This window comes from Fulvia fulva, chromosome 9 (assembly GCF_020509005.1).
Source record: "Fulvia fulva chromosome 9, complete sequence".
Lineage (NCBI taxonomy): Eukaryota > Fungi > Ascomycota > Dothideomycetes > Mycosphaerellales > Mycosphaerellaceae > Fulvia > Fulvia fulva.
In genome coordinates, this window is record NC_063020.1 from 1,867,007 (window position 1) to 1,885,059 (window position 18,053).

Sequence of the window (18,053 nt, forward strand, 5' to 3'; positions counted from 1 at the left end):
TATCGCGGTCACAAGACCGCAAGATATGGTTTACAGCACAGTTCAGGCGATAACACTGCATGCACATAGCAGCAATGGCCGCAGTATATTTCCTTTGGGGAGAATGCGCAACAGTCCTGGCTCCTGGGTCGCCAAACACTCACCCGCAGACACTTAGCACAGACACTACCGTAATTACGACTAGTACCAGTGGAGCGTACATGTATGGAGGTTCTACGACGACTGTCAGCCAGCAAAGTTGCAAGGATGTAACTGTTACGACGACCAAAGAAACCACGGCGACGCAGGTCACGGTGACGATGACGGGATGTTCGACGAAGTACGGATACTAGGCAAGCGTTCACCTCTATGGAGACGAGAATCACGTCTTCTATGGAAAGTGAGCAGCTCCGCGATGAAGGCTTCACGAAGCCACAAGCCTGCAGTAGGTCAAGTCGTCCAGTCTCGGCTCGTGGCGCTCGCCGGCCTGTGAGCTGTGTAGGGGTGGAAAAGTGGAGGTCAGGATGAGTACTGTAGCCTCTCGGCCGTACCAGCGCTATCTGGTAGTTGCCAAACATGTTGCCCTCACCCTCGATGTGCAATGTCACATGCAGCTTCACTTCGATCTCGATGTGTTCTTTTCATGTATCGGCGTTCGGCTCGCTTGACGCGAACATGACGCGTGTGACCGGATCATGTGAAGTCATGAACCGTCCTTGTTCCATCTCTTGCTTCCTCTTCTTCATCGACATCCTGGCGCTATTCACTCTCTTTTCGTGTGTCAGTCCACGGCTGACGGCAATGATGGCTCTATCACGAGAGGAGCGTAAGTCGAGTGAATGGCAGCCGCCATTATTCGAGTGGCTGGTAGCGACCATTAACCTTAGAGAACTCCGCACTTCACCACCGCGACCTCACGCGTCGCTGCTGCGATTGTATTGCGCGTTTCTCACTTATTGTCTCATTGGCACACATAATGGCTACTCACGTCACTATTGACTCGCAGACCGCCAGCTGCGCATGTCTCACGACTTACCCACTATAGACATCCGCGCACGCTCAATTGGCATTGGCATCGGCATCGCACAGCTGCACAATCTTCGACAAACTTGATCCTCTCCACTGTGGCGTTCGACACACTACCACACGGCATACATACCACATACAACTGGGACCCGCGAAAGACTTCCTTTGGCCAATGTGGGCCTACCACCAAGATGACCGGCAAGAGAAGAAGTGAGGCGATCACAATCGAGGACAGCGAGGACGAGCTAGCGGTCTCTCAGCCAGAGCTCAGCCTGAAGAGACCACGTCGCACGCTTGATGAGGCGACGTCTGCCAGAGAACTGCTGACGCCAAGCACACCGCAGTCGACAAGACCCGGCCGGCAGAGACAATCCACGACCAGCCCAAGCTCTGCATTGCAAGACGTTGACTTTCTCAGCGAGAGCGAGGTACCTGAGCGCGACGTCGAGCCCGCGAAAGTCATTCGCCGTGAGTTTGCTGGTGTTGCCCTCTCTGGGCCAGCATACCCAAGATCCGCGTACCATGGCTGGCAAACACCGTCAGAGCCCATGTTGGAAGCGCTCGCTATCACGAAGCTCAGGACCGCTTTCGCCAGCAAATACGCGGAAGTGCAAGAAGACGAGAAGCCGGACTACACATTCTTCCGCCTGGATGATTTCAGCATATACCGCGGGGACAAATCAAATAACCATGACGGAGAGCTGGTCTCGTTACACTTGTTGAGCCGAGATTTCTATGGAGAGTTCCTGTTCGATGGCACGCTGTCCGTGGGCGACGAGAAGTTCTATGTGCAAGGTGTCCCTTTCCGCATACTGTCAGTCGATGGCTATGGCGAGGTAGAGAGTACAGATCTCGGAAGCCAGCTGTGCATTCAGTCACGCATTGGTGGGAAGGGACAGCAAGACATCTGGTATCAGCTCGGCCGACCTGCGCAGGAGTACAAGAGATTCTACCAGCCATTCTTGTGGTTAGCACGTTTCACCAAACACTTTGTCGACTATCTTCTCGAGCATGAAAAAGTGTCCCTGATGCATTTCCACGGCTTATTCCTGGAGTGGCTCAGAGACCAGTACGATGAGGAGACGACCTTCCGTGAGTGGCTTGCAATCGCGGGCCTTGAAGACTTTCGCGGACTCGTAGCTGCAAATGTCGGCTATCTGAGGAAAGAGTGCTATGGCGTCGATCCAGGTAAGCTTCTGCGCCACCCCCTCTGGGGCGAGGTCAATCCACACCGATTGGCAGCTATACCGGAGCAGCCGAATCTTGAGCCCAAGACTGTCGTAACGCCCTACGCCTACGAGTGCTTTAGTGCGATGTACTTCGGTGACCAGCTGGCGAAACGCGAAGTCTCCACTGCGGTACTGAGAAGGGTTATCAAGCGCAAACAGAGACTGCGATTGACCCCGAGACACATAGCACAACACGAGTCAAACGCAATTTGCTCGTTGTTGACACCGGCGAGTATGGCGCGCGACTCTCCTGAGCCGCCTCTTGACGTATCCGCTGGCGACGTGGTGTGTGTGCATCCGGATCTTAGCACCAAATGGGGTGCCGATGGCAGTCCTTGGTTCGTATATGTTCAGCAAGTGCGTGCGCATGGCGACCGCACCTTGCTAGATGTATTGTGGCTCTACGAACCCAAGGACACCACGATGGGTAAGGCATACTATCCTTTCAAGAACGAGCTCTTCATGTCCGACAACTGTTCTTGCGGGCGCGAAGCTCTGGATCTCGAATGTGCTATCGAAAAGCTCGATGTGTCCTGGTTTCCTCAAGACCCATACGCAGAGAAAGGACTCTTCGTGCGGCAGAAGTTCCGCACTATCCATCAAGAGGATACGTATGACTTTGTTGCACTGCATAACGATGACTTTGTCTGCAAGTGCGAAGATCGCGTGCCAATATTCGAGGAATGCAGGAGCAAGTACGCGATTGGCGACACGGTCCTTGTCCGAGAGTGGTCTAGTGATCGAGGAGAAGACAGGCTCCAGCCAGCGCAAATCGTACATTTCGATACCGCAAAGCGACGCATTCAGCTTCGGCGGCTGGACAGAAGGAGTGAGATCGAGCCAGAATCAAACGCCCCGCCCAATGAGCTCGTGCTATCTCCAGAGCTCTACGACAAGTCCTGCGACAAGATCATTCGAAAGTGCCATGTGCGCTTCTTCGGCGACGAGCGAGACGTTGTTGCTCCTTACGACCGTGGCGGACTTGGTGATTTCTACTACATTGGATTCGATGAGCCCGAAACTACTATTTCCAATACACTGCCGTTGCCAGACGAGAGCGGAGAGCTTGTTTATGATGCCCACGACTCTTTGCTCCCGCGGATTAACCAAGGGTGGCATCCCAAGACACAGCCACGAAAAGGGAAACTCAAGGGCATGGGCATCTTCTGTGGTGGTGGAACTTTCGACAGAGGTCTGGAGGAGGGCGGCAGTGTTGATTTTCATTACGCTGTCGACTGGGCTGAACATGCGTTGCACAGTCATCGTGCGAACGTCCTGAAGCCAGAGACAGTGAAGTACTTCCTTGGCTCTGTCGACGACTGCCTCGCAAACGCCATGAAAGGCAATAAGAATGTCGCTGGGCCTGGTCAGGTCGAACTGATCTCGGCGGGCAGTCCGTGCCCTGGCTTCTCCCGACTACAGATGGACCAGTTGAGCGATAAATCAAGACGAAATGCTTCTATGGTTGCTTCTGTGGTTGCCTATGTTGACTTCTACGTTCCTGAGTACTTCGTGCTTGAGAACGTTGTCTCTATGACATCGGGTATGGGGAGAGACAAGACCGAAAACGTCTTCTCTCAGATCATCGCGGCGCTGGTCGGTCTCGGGTATCAGGTTCAGCAGTTTTTGATGGATGCCTGGTCCTACGGGAGCTCCCAACAACGATCACGAGTCTTCATTGTGGCCTCAGCACCGGGACTGCCGCCGCTCAACCAGCCACAACATAGCCATGGGCACCCGCCAAATGCCTTCCAAGGACGTGCATTGGGAAAGTCGAGCAACGGTCTTTCTTTTGGGATCAGAAAGAACTGCTTCGCCCCATTTGAGCACATCACCCCAAAGCAGGCTTGTTCTGACCTGCCAAATATCGACGATGCTCAGGTACAGCTATGCCTGACATTCCCGGACCATCGCACAGCCATCAATGAACCAGCAGCCAATCGTACGCGCATGGCAGTGGTTCCGACAAGACCGCATGGCATGGGTCTGATGCAGGCCAAATTGAAGGGCCTCTTGCGCGGCGAGCCCTCCGAGCATTGCGACCAAGTCGGCCGTGTCCGCAGCCTGCCCACATCGACAATGTATGCCAGAGTGTACCCAAAGTATCTCTTTCCGACCATTGTCACTCGGTTGACAGTTGGGGATGGCATCAACGGCAGGTGTTTACATTGGGAACAACCTCGCGCGTTAACGGTTATGGAGGCAAGGAGAGCGCAGGGCTACCTAGATCACGAGGTCTTGATTGGCACTGCAGTGCAGCAGCTGTCAATTGTGGGCAACAGTGTTGATCGCAAAGTCGCCCTTATGCTTGGTCTGCTGCTGCGAGAGTCGTGGATGGGAGTTGATACGGCTGCTGCTGCTGGACATGATGCGTTGGATGATCGTGCTGACTTTGCTGATCTCGAGGACGAGGACTCTGGTCAAGATGAGGAGCAAGACTATGCTGGCTTCAACGCAGAGGAGGAGATGGGAGAGTCGCAGTCACCAGCCGCTGGATCAAGCGGCAACCACCAGGAGGTATCTCGCGCAACCGACGTGGAAGACATGAACATCGATAATCGAAGCGCAAAGATCGCACTCCAATTGAGCGCCGAGGAGATCGAGGAGGTCAAACGGGACCATTTCAGAGCCATTGGCCGCATCTTAGATGCGAGAGCACAGTAGGCAGGTAACTGCTCCGCGTGATGTACAGTGCACTGGCACACTTGGACAGAGCACCAAGAATAGCTAGAATAGGTTCCTTTGGACTCGCTGTATGCATCACATGGCTCTCATAATGGACTTAGACCAGTGCCTCCGACCCCGTTCTAAATGCCTTCTGACAGTATTCTCCTTGCTGTAGTGAATGTCGACCACCGACTAGACTGCACTGGAGTCGTTTGGCTACACACCACACTCGAATGATACTCGACGAGCTTCCACAGTCGGTGCTTCCGCTATTGGCGCTGGTCATCTTAGGGTTAAGGTAGCGTGCTAAAACAATACATGGAACACATCGGAAAACTTCAGCATTGATGATCACCATTGAGGAAAGCCTGGTATGGTTACAACGTAGTCGACGATAATGCTATCATAAGCTCAAGTTGATACAGGCACGTTATGGTGTGACGTTGATGTCTGCATCGGTGCGTGTTTTGCATACCGGAAGCATTGATTCATGTCACTGTTGGCGAACGTCGCAGAAGAATTGGGCTTGCGCTCTTGATGAGTAGATTTATTCGTACAGTGAATCAGCGAACGCGTGGTTCAGGTAGACGACGAAAGCGAATGTCTAGGTGTCATTAGTGAGGACTGGACAAGGACCTGCAAGCGGCACATGGGGGCACAGAGGTTTATCAAATATGAATATGATGCCCCATGTATTGGTACAGACCGGATCATTGTCATCAATGCAGCAGTTCTGTTGGCGCCGTGCCGCAATGATTGAGGCTGTGTCGTTATTCAATGTTGCAGTGTAGGCTGACTGCATAGCTGACAGGAAAGTTCTGAAAGCATCTGTCTGCCTTGGCGCATGTTCTTCTAACAAGGCAACAAATGCCTGTCAACCACTTGATCTCCTTGATTGATCAATGATGCGGCCATGTGTCTCGCATGGTCTTGATGATGTGAAGTGAATGCTCTTCGAGCCACCTTTCCGCCACACCCCAGTGAGCTGCCCTCAAGTCGCCCCCCCCCCCCAATCGTGCCGTCAGCAAAAGATCGTCAGGTACGCGGCACAGCTCATTCGCCTTGACCAGCTTGTACTGCGCTGCGGCTCGTCAAAATTGTCCTCTCGTAGGGACACAACATGATTGGTCATTGCCGTACACTTCTCTTCCCTGTAGATACTGTGTAGATGGTGGCGACATGGACATGAGTCCTTCCGATCTATGATGTCGTGTGAACCCAATGATATGTCCACCATGCTGCCTCCAACAAGTATGTGGCGTTACCACGAGGCACGGAGGTTGGCAAGGTGCATATGTGGTAGTAGACTTGCCTCTTCGAGCCGAAGCCGTAAGGCGAATCGCATACGTGGCGATGATGACCTGTATGTGGTATGCTGCACGCCCTCTGGCAAAGGCGTATCAACGAAAAGGCCGCAAGAACTGCATTTGCCACGAAGCAAAAGCTGCCGCGCGGGTGTGCAAAAGCAATGAGGCGAGCAAGTAATTGTCGGTCAGAACTGTAATCGGACAATACCGGGGCAAGCGGCGGATCTGGGCCTCGAAGTCGGTGTGAAAGGAGCCGTGGGAGTACATTTGCCTCGTGTTAGGACACTGCAGAGGGCCTGAATGCAGGATAGATGATCAATGAGCTGCACCGTCGTTTTTGCCGTCTCGTTCAATCGTACTGAACGAAGAGGTGAGGTGTACGAAGACACGCGGCTGTTCTCACGACCGTTGCGTGTGGAAGTCATGCCGCGGCACACTTTGACCTCATCGGCCTCGTCTCGTGTATCTACAGTACAGTGCGTTGTAGTAGTCGCTCTGCACTGCTGATTTCAAGTCGGCGTCAGCCAAGTTTTGATCTCTGACACTGGTCTCGCAGAAGAGCCCTGCCTCTCGTACACAATAAGCAGAATGCTGACAGCACACCAATTTCTTGATTGGTACTCTGCCTGCACAAAACTGCACAAGCACAACGAGAGCTGCAGGCGTGTGTTGTGAAGTCAGCTGCTGGAGCGGTAACCTTCGTGTCCATGGCTGTGGTGATTAGAGTTGCGAGGTGCATGACTTTGCCGCGCAGCTCGCTGATGAACCTTCAAGCTTGTCTTCATCTTCGATGGTTGGGCATCAGAGGGATGGACATGAGCATCACTTCGCGAGCTTTACATTGTCTGCTGGTGCGAAGAGCTCAAGCGCTGCGAACGTGAAGACGATTGAAAGCATGTAGCCGACATGACGAAAGATTTACTCCGCTGAACATGGTTCTGCTGAAGGTGCCGGGCGGTGCTAAGAAGTCGGCACAAGCATGCGTACCTTATCGGCGAACGTCTCGGCATGCCGAAATGTTATTGAGAACACGTCCGACCTGACCAGGCACCATCGCTGTGCCCGAACGACTCTCAAAGTCAATCGTAATAAAGAGGAAGGTGCGAGCGTACGAAGTCATGGCTGTCCCATAGATTTATTGGCAAGGATATGCCAACATATTGTGCCGAGGACAGGCTGTCAAGCGGTTCCGCATGTCATCTTGGAAGGTGTCTCATGACGTACAGCGAACTTTCGAAGATACAACCAGCCATGCCAGTCAGCACCATGATCCATGCGTGAACGGATTGCATGGGCGGCCGTACACGCGTGAATGGAAGGGTGATGATTTCCCGATTGGTATCAACCATGATGGAACATGTCCAACCGTAACCATCTCGGAAGAGTGAGACAGCGGTGCCTATATGTGCAGGATGGCACCATCTCACTGCGGAGTGCTCGTCCGTACGCTGAACGGCATCGTGTCGTGCGGCGGCTCCTGGCGCTTATCTTGCTTTCCCTTACTCAACTGTGGTCACACGGTCTTTGATGACTCGGCTTGTTGAGGCATCCATGCTATTGAAAGGGTCAGACGGTGCTCATGAGGGCGTTATTAGCATGATCAAGGACCAAGTCTTGCTGACCGCAAATTGGGCGGCTGCATAGGGCTGATGAATGTCAGGCACTCCACCAGCATCTTCCTGAAAGACATTGCTGCGTGGCCCTGACTCGCCTGTAACATGTTCCGCATGAAGTTACGATCATGTGGTTTCAAGCGGGTTGCTAGATTCGGTTCGTCCGTGAGCTTTGTGTTCATAGGGGCCCTGTCGAGCGACGCCACTTTTTTGCCTCCAGGTCCAAGAGCAGGGCAAACAGGGTCCAGGTTATGTCGGTGAGTGCAACGGCTATGCTTCGACTTTGTACTCCCGTCGGCGTCTTGTCGACATGCGAAGTAGAGCGCGGCGCCGATAGCTACCCTTCCTTGTGCCGAGAGCTTGTCTATAGCAACGTCGTTCCTTCACTGACGATGAGGCCGGACTGCCATTTAGTAGGTACCGTGCTATACTGGCGCCGTTTCTGACGGCACCGCGCGCTTGCTGCAGCAGCAACGAATTTCATCTGGCTGTCTCGGCCGGGTCGTTGATGGCGCCTTCCCACGTGGTGGTGGTGATCCGCCCCGCGATTGAAGGTTCGCCTTTGGGATGCATATTAGATTGACAGACCTTTGCTAGGCGTGCTAGCAATGACCTCGCCTCATGTTATGGGCGAGGCGCAGCTACCACCAGTTTGACATGCAGTCAGCAGAACACCTTCGTTGGCAAAGTGCTACTCCTGCTCATCTCGTCGCTCGAGGGACACCTCATCAGCATCGAACACGAAAACCAACTGGTGCCGAGCAGATCTCTGCTTTGCCGGGCCGAAGCTACGGGAATGGGGGAATGGGTTGGGCAGCAAGACAACAAGTGAACAACCTTAGAAGCGACATCGACGAGTCTACGTCGTCGATAATATTGGCCGCCCAGCAGGTAGCGGCGAATATTATTGACTGTCCGTCAGATTAGCAAATGAGAATATTCTCGTGAGTGTGCTAGGTGGTAGCTGCAATCATTGTCCAGAAGGGAGCAAGCAGTCGATGCAGATAACCAGGAATCAAGACGTCGTGCTACACGAGCCTCACGAGGTCGACGGTCGGAAGGCGGTCAAGCAGGCTGCCAGCAAGTCAACTTTGATTGCTTCGTATCACGCGCAGTCTGGCCGCGGTCGAAGTCCAGGTTGTGGGTGACGTGACTTAGTGTTGTACTCCGTGATCCAGAGAAAAACCATAATTGTCCTGGACCACACTGGGCCAGGCTGGTCATAAGATGAATCCGCTATGGCCCATCGTCTTTTGTAGTGGGGCCGACTGTCGTGACTTATGCGGTGTAGACTTGCTAAGCAGCTGATAATCGCATGACCTGACCTGGGAATAACTACGGCTGCAGTCAAATACCGTAGGTACATCAAGACGTGGCTCTTTCCTTGTTGAAGGCAAAGCCAGGCAGAAAGGGCGTTGTTTCCCGACATTTTGGTCGTTCTCTATCGTGTCGCGCCTCCTGCATAGGCGATATGAACGACACGACACGTGGGCTCAGAGCCGCATTCTGCCATTCGGACGACGCAGATGTGGCGGTCTCCATTGTGAGGCGTGCCGTCAGGGGCGCATGGAGACTTTCTGTAATGTACCACCAAAGAGTCGCTCTGGATGGTTGACATGCCTGTATGTTGCATTTTCAGGAAGCGCCATGACGGCTGTCGGAACAGTTACGCGCGAAGCAGGCGCTATGTGCGACGATCAATTGCTCAGGGCGAAGGAAGAGGGCAATCTGGAACACTTCAATGTTGGCGCTGACGAAGGCGACGATCCTCTGCCCTCCGCATTATTATCCCACTCCTGCAAGCCACATCTTGCCTCACTTTGCGAGTCTCGTCCTGAGCTGTTGCGGTGCCGCGAACGAGATGACACTTGAGCCGCGAACACAAGGAATCGCGGTCCAGCTTGCGCGCAGACGCGGACCATGTGGTCATAGTTTGCGAGAAGCGCAATCGCATTGATCTGGAGCCATGAGGTGAGACTGTGAGCAAGATTTGTCGTCGAGAGAGACAATTACATGCAAGCTCTTGCCACGCACATCCCTGCACAATCGGTGGATTCAACTCGAAAGATCGATGTCGGAACTTGGGGTGCAAATGTAGTCAGCCACAAGCTTCGCCGCACCCCAACAATCGCCGCACCCCAGCTCGGACTCTCGCGTTCCGACACATGGTGTTGCTGGCTTGTATCAATTGCCACACACGCTCAAAATACACGATATGTAGCTCAAATTGCTCAGAATAGCATCGCGAATACAGAATTTGAGAGCCTGTGGGCACTATAGTGGGCTCCATGGTGTGTTGTTGTATGTGGTGAGGTGGTGAGAAAGCAAGAAACGCGTGAATCTCGACACGGGCGCATGAAGCTTTGGTGGGGCTCTCACCAAAATCCCATGCCGAAGCGTCAACACCAACCTCTCGGCAACACAACGTGTTTTTACGCGATATGAGTATGCAGAAAATGGAAACAGATAGCTGCGAACACATTGGGAAAAGAATCAATGTTGATATGAGCAATATTGGTGGTGTTGATGATAAAAAGTCACTGGGGTGCGGCGATTGCTGGGGTGCGGCGAAGCTTGTGGCATGTAGTCACGGTGCAGATAGCCACGCTCCACACTGACCAAACCGCCCAAAACAACTGGTGGGATTATGTTCATTTCTCTGAAGGTGTTGTTCTATCTCTCTATTCACATCCACACCACCTTGTTCTTCGTTCTGCTGCGTCTATAGTCACAATGTGTATCTACTGCGTTCTTCTGACCCCTGCTGAATATGATATTCTCCAATCTCTCGGGTGATATGGCTGTCTTGAGCCTGCAGTGTCCAGAGCATTGCGCACCTGATGCCTTGTGGGTGCGAAGAGCGGTTTGAAGGTCTTAACAAGGTCTCTTTGCGAGCACTTGATGCCCTTAAGTCTGCAGTAGTGATAGGCTCCTACTATCTGATTCTTTTGAGGTGTTGAAAGGTGTTTGGTCATCTTGCAGTAGCTTCTCCAATCCAAGAAACAGGTGAAAAGTTTGCGACGGTAGCATGCGACAACAACACCACATATAGCCAATCCAAGCACGACAATTTATTCAGTGATGTATCCAGATACGTATATATATTTGCTGGTTGCAATGGGCCTGATATTGGATAAAGAAAACACGATTGAAGATGTGGTGTTGTTTTTTGGTGGAGGTGGGCGCTTTGGTCCGTATGACGCGTGATAGCCAAGCGGTATGCTGTAGATAGTGCACCATTTCCCTGCGCAAGCGTTAACAGTTCCCGATCTCGAGTCCGTTACGGGCCGACATTGTCTTGGTCACACAAGATATCGTGTTTCTGGAGTAGATGACAGGACCTGCCAAACTCGACACTGCAAGATGCAACAACCCACACAGATTCTGGTGAATCAGGGGTGACGGGTCTTGTACTGTTGCGCTATAATCGAAGTTGCTTGATTCAAGCTGCTTCGCAAGTGGCGGGGCATCGTCAAGTCAGCCAGCTCAATCATGGACGTTAAGGTTCCGGTGGAGCGGAGCAACGACGACATTCCACATCCCGAGCACTGCAGCGCCAATATCGAAGAAGGAGAAGACGGTGAGGATGCGGTGAGTCGCCTCTTCAGAAGGCGGTGGACGATGGAGAAGCAGGACGATAGTGGCGGGTGTTTGTCGATGACTGCCCAGCAGTGCTCCCGTTTATCAGATCTCGCAGTACGGCAGCAGCCCATCACATTGCTGCTGATCCCTGCTACGTCCACCAGGCCCTAGGTAGTGGCTACCACACTGCCGGCTGGCCGCAGGGAGCTGTATCGCCCGCGCTTCGCGTTGCTGCGCTGTGTGTGCGTTTGAAATCTGCGTTTGCATTGCATAGCGGCGCAGGAGGCTCCGCGAATCGTGCTACTGCGTGACATTGCGCACTGCTTGCTGGCTGTCCTGCTGCCCGCCACACTGCACTGCACTGCGCTGATACTCGACCACCGTCGGCTATTGCGGTACAGGGCCACAGCACCGCACCGCACCGCACACCACCTGACTGACTACTGACTACTGACTACTGACTACTGACTACTGACTACTGACCGCGGTATCTTGCCTCGCGCAAACCACACGGCTCCTGGCACCCGGCCTGGCTCTGCTGCTGCCCCCCCCCCCCCACGAAGCTCATCTGGCTTTGCCTCACGTCGCTGCTAGTCTCGCGTGCCTGGCGGCGTCGACATCCGAGCACTCTTCCTGGCCAGTCGTGAGGTGAGGGCGCAAATAAGGTTTCGTCTTGTTCCAGCGACCAGCTGGTTGGACTCGCAGTTTGTGTTCGCTGGACTCATCCGCTCAAACTCAGTGTCTGGCTGTCTGCACGTAGCCACGGTAGCGTCGCGGAGCCAGCGTGCCTTCCTAGTTCTATCAGCTAGACGTGCGCTCCGGAAACGACGACGACCGTTGGGTGGTGTACCGACCGCACCACACACCGCACCACACACCCTTGCAGGCGTGCACCGTTGCGCGCTGTCGTCTGCGCTGCGCTGCCCTGCGTGTGCCTGCTTATCCGTCCACGTCGCTGCGACCTGAACCCAGCTTAGACTCGTCGAGCAGTGGCCACCTGCACCGCGACACTCGAACAGAGTCTGCCGTTCCCAGCCTAAGCCTGCTGGCCGACACCTGCTTAAGCCTGATCCGACGTGCCTGCTCACTTCCGGCCGACGAGACTCGAGCGCTGCGCCTGATCTCGCGCCTATTCCTGACCAAGGCCTTGCCTTGCCTTGCCTTACCTGACCAGAGCCTGAGCCTGAGCCTGAGCCTGAGCCTGCGCACGCCCGCTCGCCTCAGATTGGATTGCAGTGCCGGCTCGTCATTGCTGGCTGACCGGACGAGGGCAAGCTCTGCTCCAAGATCCCCGTGTTCCGAACGAGCACACAGTTGGCCGAGACGTAGCTCAGCCTTGACCGCATGGCTCTGCTGTCCTTGCGTTATGGACTCCAGGAGACCGCCCTACCAAGGCCATCCTCCCCAAGCACCACCACCACCACCCCCTCCTCCTCCACCACACCACGATCCACGCCAGCAGCAGCAGCAGCACCAACCCGCGAACCACCACTACGCGCCGCAGCCTCCTCCTCCCCCACCGCCCTCCTACCATCCTCAGCACCATAGCGGTCCGCCGCCGCCACACACTCAAGCTCAAGGCCCTCCACATCAACAGCAGCAGCACCATCCTGCGCCATACCAGCCAGGACCGCCTGCGCCAGAGCGGCTGCCACCGATACAGGCCGCCTACGCGCAGCAACCGACCTCCGCCTCGTCTACAGACCAGCCCACGCTGCCCTCCTTCCGACAGCCCTCAGCGCCGCCACAGCACGATCCGCGTGACGGCGCCCCACCAGAACATTATCATCCCTACAACCACAACCGCTCCGGCCATGCCACTCCGGCGCCGGTGAACAGATCATACTCGCACGACTCTGGGCACCAGCGCTCGCCCGCAACACCGGCAGGCCCTGGGCCGGGCTCGTTTCCTCCCAGTCAAGCACAGGACGGCGCACAGCAGCCGCCTGGACAACCACCTCACCATATGGAGCATGGTCATCATGGGTATCCGCCCACGAACGGCCACCTACCGCATGGCCTACCGCCACCAGGTCCACAGCACCACCCCGAGTCGCATCCCCAGCAGCAGATGACGCCCATGATGGACAACCACTACCAGGCTTACGGTCCACCGCCGCCCAACCAGCAGCCTATGGGGTACGCTCAATACAACTCTGGTCCTGTCAGCACCATGTATGGACAGAAACGGAAGCAGATGCGGGCTACTCAGGTTTGTTTGGCATCCTCCCAAGTTTGTGGTAAGCTTCGCTAATCGGTTTCAGGCATGCGAACAATGCAGACAGCGCAAGCAAAAGTGCGACGAAGGCTCGCCATGTTCGTTCTGCAAAGAGAACAATCTTTCCTGTCAATATCGTGACACCCCTCCTGCGAAGTATGCTAATGTGATCTTTGGTTGTGAGCATCCGCTAACCAAAGTGCAGGACTGATAAGAACATGGAGAAGCTGCTCAGCTACATGGAAGCTCACTCTGCTGGACTGCAGGAACTGACGAACAAAATCGACAGTTTCGAGGTGCGGTTACGCCACGTTGAGCAGAACGCACAACGCGATGGCCACACTCAACGCGATAATCACACTCAACGCGATAGTCACACTCTACGCGATAGTCATACCGTGGCGGGTGCAGGAATCGACGAAGGTCGAGTGCAGGACGAGCCACTTCCAGTCAAACGCAAGCCAGAATTGGACGATCACAGGACTGCACCGCATAAGTTGCTACTGCTGTGGCCAAGCGTTCGTCCGCTCTTGGCAGCGGCTCATGTTGAGCATAACGATGGATATGTCATGGAAGCCGAAGACAGAGGGGTCTTGCGCCTGTGGACGCGGGGCGAAGGCATCGATGAAAATGATGGCACCCAGCCGGGTGGCCCAGCCAGTCCTGCGAGAAGTGAGGACAGTGGCGAAGGTGCTAACGCTCCTACACCGCACGCTGAGGGTCTATGGGGATCTGGGTTTCCATCGACACCGGGCAGCGACGTTCGAAGATCAGATCCGTATGGTGCTGGTGGTTTGAAGCCCAATGGTGAAATCGACCTCGACGCGAACGTGGTCAACAGGCTCTACGACAGCTATATGAAAAGCCTTCACATCATGCATCCATTCCTGGACAAAAGGAGACTGCGGAGAATGTTCGACGTCTTCATCAAACGTTACAGTACCGGCCGACCACGTGCTACCTTTGCCGTGGGTATGCAGCATGACTCTGACCACAGACCGATGAAAAGACAGCGTTCGAATGGGTCGACCGCCAATCCAGGCACCGGTTCTGATCACGACATGCGCAGAGAGCAGACAGAACGATCGCCTGGGAACGCGATCATCTACCTTGTTCTTGCGCTTGGTAAGATTTGCGAATGGCGCGATCCTTTGCCATCGATCGTGCCTGACAGCAAGTTGCAAGCCAACACGGTCGTCTCGCATCAGATCTCCGGCATGCGTGGCTTTGCAGCAAGTTCTCCGATTTCTGCTAATATTAAGCCTTCGCCGATGTCACCAAAGTCGACACCAACGACTCAGCCTACGCCCCCATCCGAAGCGAATTTGCGACTTAACGACTCCAGAAGTCGACGATCTTCTGTTGAAGGATCGCCAATGGCCCCGGCTGGACCACGCAATTTAGACGTGATACCAGGCGTTGCGTACTATGCTAAAGCTGCGGAGATCCTCGGCGACCAGGGTGACGGCAATGACCTTGTACATGCGCAGATGTTCTTGCTCGCTGGACTGTACAAGGGTCAACTGGCTCGCGTGAAGGAAAGTATGAGCTGGTTCTCCATGGCAGGTCGTGCCATCATGATCTTACTCGATCGGTACAAGCTGTACAACGACAATTACTGGGAGGCTTATGGTGACGTACGACGCCAGCATGAGCGGGCACAGAACAAGATCAAGGACACTCGACAGAGCTTGATCGTGCTAGCTTCCTGGTCCTGCCTGCAATTGGAGAGTGACATCCTCGCTGAATTGAGATTGCCATCAAGTAACATACAGACTATCGAGAACCTGCTTCTTATGCCGCATAAGGTCGATGAGGTCGACGACTCATACAGCGGACTCGACACGGACGCGAAGCCTGAGGATTACGACACCATACTCTTGTTCTACACTTCACAACTTTTCTTGCGGCGAAAGCTGAACCAAGTTCATCAGGAGATGTATGGACCAGGATGCCTTGGGATGCCGATTTCTGCAGTACAGACCATGCTACAGGAGCACGAGAGTCTTCTCAGTAAATGGCGGGATGGTCTTCCAGACAAGCTTCAATGGGACGACTCTGATGCTCCTCCGTCTGACATCCTGGCGGCACGTCTGCGTGCAAAGTATTGGGGTGCAAGGTACATCATTAATCGTCCCTTCCTGGACTATGCTCTCCACATCATGGCACTCGTTCGAGATGGTACGCCGGTGGAAAAGGCTGCACGCGATGGTCACGGAAACCCACGAGACAAAGCCGAAATTCACCTCTTCAAAGCTATACAAAAGCTTGGAGACGAGCAAGTCTGGACGGCAGCGAAACGCTGCATTCATGCTGCGATGCAAAGTACCGTGGCATTTGACGGTGTGGATGGTCGGCTCGTTGTGACTAACATTCACGGCACCGCTCACGCGTAAGTTCCAAAGCTCCGACCGGTGAAGGAAATACTGACTTGAAGCAGGCAATTCGGCAACATGTTGGTGCTCTCAGCAGCATATGAAAGCCCCTTGCTAGGTACATGGGTTCCACAAGAGCGGTTCCAGCAGCTCATGCAGCGCACAATCACCTTCCTGCGACGGCTCGCGCCCATCTCCCCCACTTCGGCAGCAGATTGTGGGATATTGGAGAAGTTCAACAAGATACTGTTTCCCACCGCTAGCGAAGAGCCCCATGTCTACAAGAATGAAGGGGTCGAGGCAATGAGTGCCACAGCTTCGTTCGGTACAGGCACCTGAACCGATCCATGCTCATGCGCATGACACTCGTTTGCATACCAACTGCAGGCTTCTATCGTTGTACGGCCCTGGAAGCCTGACACATCTTTTCCGCCGTTACGACTCGCAGTGTGCCATCTCGAGATCACTCGCCTCCGAGAGGTGCGACATGGACCATCATCTCGACGCGAGGCATCATCGCATGCAGTGGATGGCACATGTGCTACATCACTGCTGCAAGTCAATTGAGAACACAGGTCACATTATTATCCGACTATTCTAACCAGAGCGAGGCACTTTGTTTTCACAGCGTTAGCATGAGCATCACGGCGTCGACATCGGCAGCTTTTGTACATCATCCATCCCAGATGGAACTTCGGCATCTATGGGAGGCAAAGCGTGCAACGCTTCTTTGTGTGTAAAGCATATTTCGCGCACTATACCACGGCCATCATCGGCCATTTTCTGGGCGATATCTGGTGTTATACTTTGGAGCTACTACGATCTGGCGGAAGGGGGTGTGAAACATTGCGAGATCATGATGAAGACGGCCATATACTCCCACGATCTCTGTATAGTATCGAGCAGGCCACCTGCACCCGCGGCATCGCAAATAGCCTACAAGGACATCAACGTAGTAGCTCAGTAATCCTACAAGACCTCGTCAAGCATCTCGTACACTTGTGATATCGATCTACAGATCTCGACTGCTCTGACCTTCGGAGTATATTGCGAGCTTACGGGTCATAGCTCGCGGCTCATATCCCCTAGCGTGTCGAGGCTGGTGGCTGATGTAGTCAAAGTTAGGTTCTTGCCGCAGCAACTTGCGGCAGTCCAACGTCGTCAGTCCCTTGTTTTCCACCACATTGGTAGAACCGAGCAACTAGGCTAATGTAACCGGCACGGCACGATGTCGAGGAGAACAACCAGTGAAAAGGCATTGACCGAAAGAAGCAAAAGCTTTTAGGTCTGGGAGTCGTTAGTGTGGTTGGAATGCTCGAATGATACGAAAGGGGCGTCCCGCTTGTGGCGAGTTGGGCTGCAATGATGGCGTGGGGGTGCACGGCTGACGACTGCAATGCCTCTTTCAGCGATCATCTCAAGTGGGAGCGCGTTGCGATCGTGCGATTGGATTCGCGGCTTGTTTGTGAGGAGTTAGGGAGGCGTCACCTTGTTGGACTTTGTGAAGATGAGGTGGTGGTTCGAAAGGGGATTGGAGTTGGGCAGCAACGTGTAGTGATGAAGGATGAAGGATCAACATGTGGATCATGCCGCCGAGGAGAAGGTCGGATGTGGGTGAGAAGGAACAGAAATGTGGCACTTTTCATGATGGTGATGAAGACCTCATCTTCGATCTGACCTCGCTGGCGCAAATGGCTATGACATTCGTGATGGAAACCACCGAGGCCTGCTCCTTCAGAAGAGGACTCTGCTGCCCAAAGGGGAGAGCGTGTCGCGGTACGTGATAGCTGTCGCGATGCTGCTAACATGATGCCTCAGTGTCTGTACCTCCTCAAGTTGGAGGCGGCTGCTGGTTATCCAATCTGTCACCGCCTTTCGACCCATGAAGGGCCTGGGATAAAGACAGCTGCCAATGCAAGCCGTTGTTGCAAGTCTCCGCTATCGTGCACCATCGTTTGCACCTTTGCACCGATTCTCACAAACGAGATAGTGTGGCAAACTACGGAAAGCACTCCGTGCCTGGCACATGAGCAGAATGATACCGGGGTTCGTAGCGC

The 18,053-nt window shown here is 54.2% G+C and overlaps 3 protein-coding genes across 3 annotated transcripts; all 3 read left to right on the forward strand.

Annotated features, from left to right (window-relative positions):
- Positions 1 to 59: 59 nt before the first annotated feature.
- CLAFUR5_20081 (uncharacterized protein) lies at positions 60 to 332 on the forward strand (the record flags this gene model as incomplete). The annotated part of the gene is made up of 1 exon (XM_059462925.1): positions 60 to 332. One exon carries the CDS (start codon positions 60 to 62, stop codon positions 330 to 332), a length of 273 nt encoding a protein of 90 aa, XP_059319109.1.
- An 864-nt stretch (positions 333 to 1,196) lies between these two features.
- On the forward strand, positions 1,197 to 4,898 carry CLAFUR5_09228 (DNA (cytosine-5)-methyltransferase 3; the record flags this gene model as incomplete). The annotated part of the gene is made up of 1 exon (XM_047908376.1): positions 1,197 to 4,898. The coding sequence occupies one exon, from the start codon at positions 1,197 to 1,199 to the stop codon at positions 4,896 to 4,898; it is 3,702 nt and encodes a 1,233-aa protein (XP_047765974.1).
- A 7,871-nt stretch (positions 4,899 to 12,769) lies between these two features.
- CLAFUR5_09229 (uncharacterized protein) lies at positions 12,770 to 16,335 on the forward strand (the record flags this gene model as incomplete). Its single annotated transcript, XM_047908377.1, has 4 exons — positions 12,770 to 13,615; positions 13,668 to 13,777; positions 13,827 to 16,013; positions 16,062 to 16,335. 4 exons carry the CDS (start codon positions 12,770 to 12,772, stop codon positions 16,333 to 16,335), a joined length of 3,417 nt encoding a protein of 1,138 aa, XP_047765973.1.
- Positions 16,336 to 18,053: the final 1,718 nt, after the last annotated feature.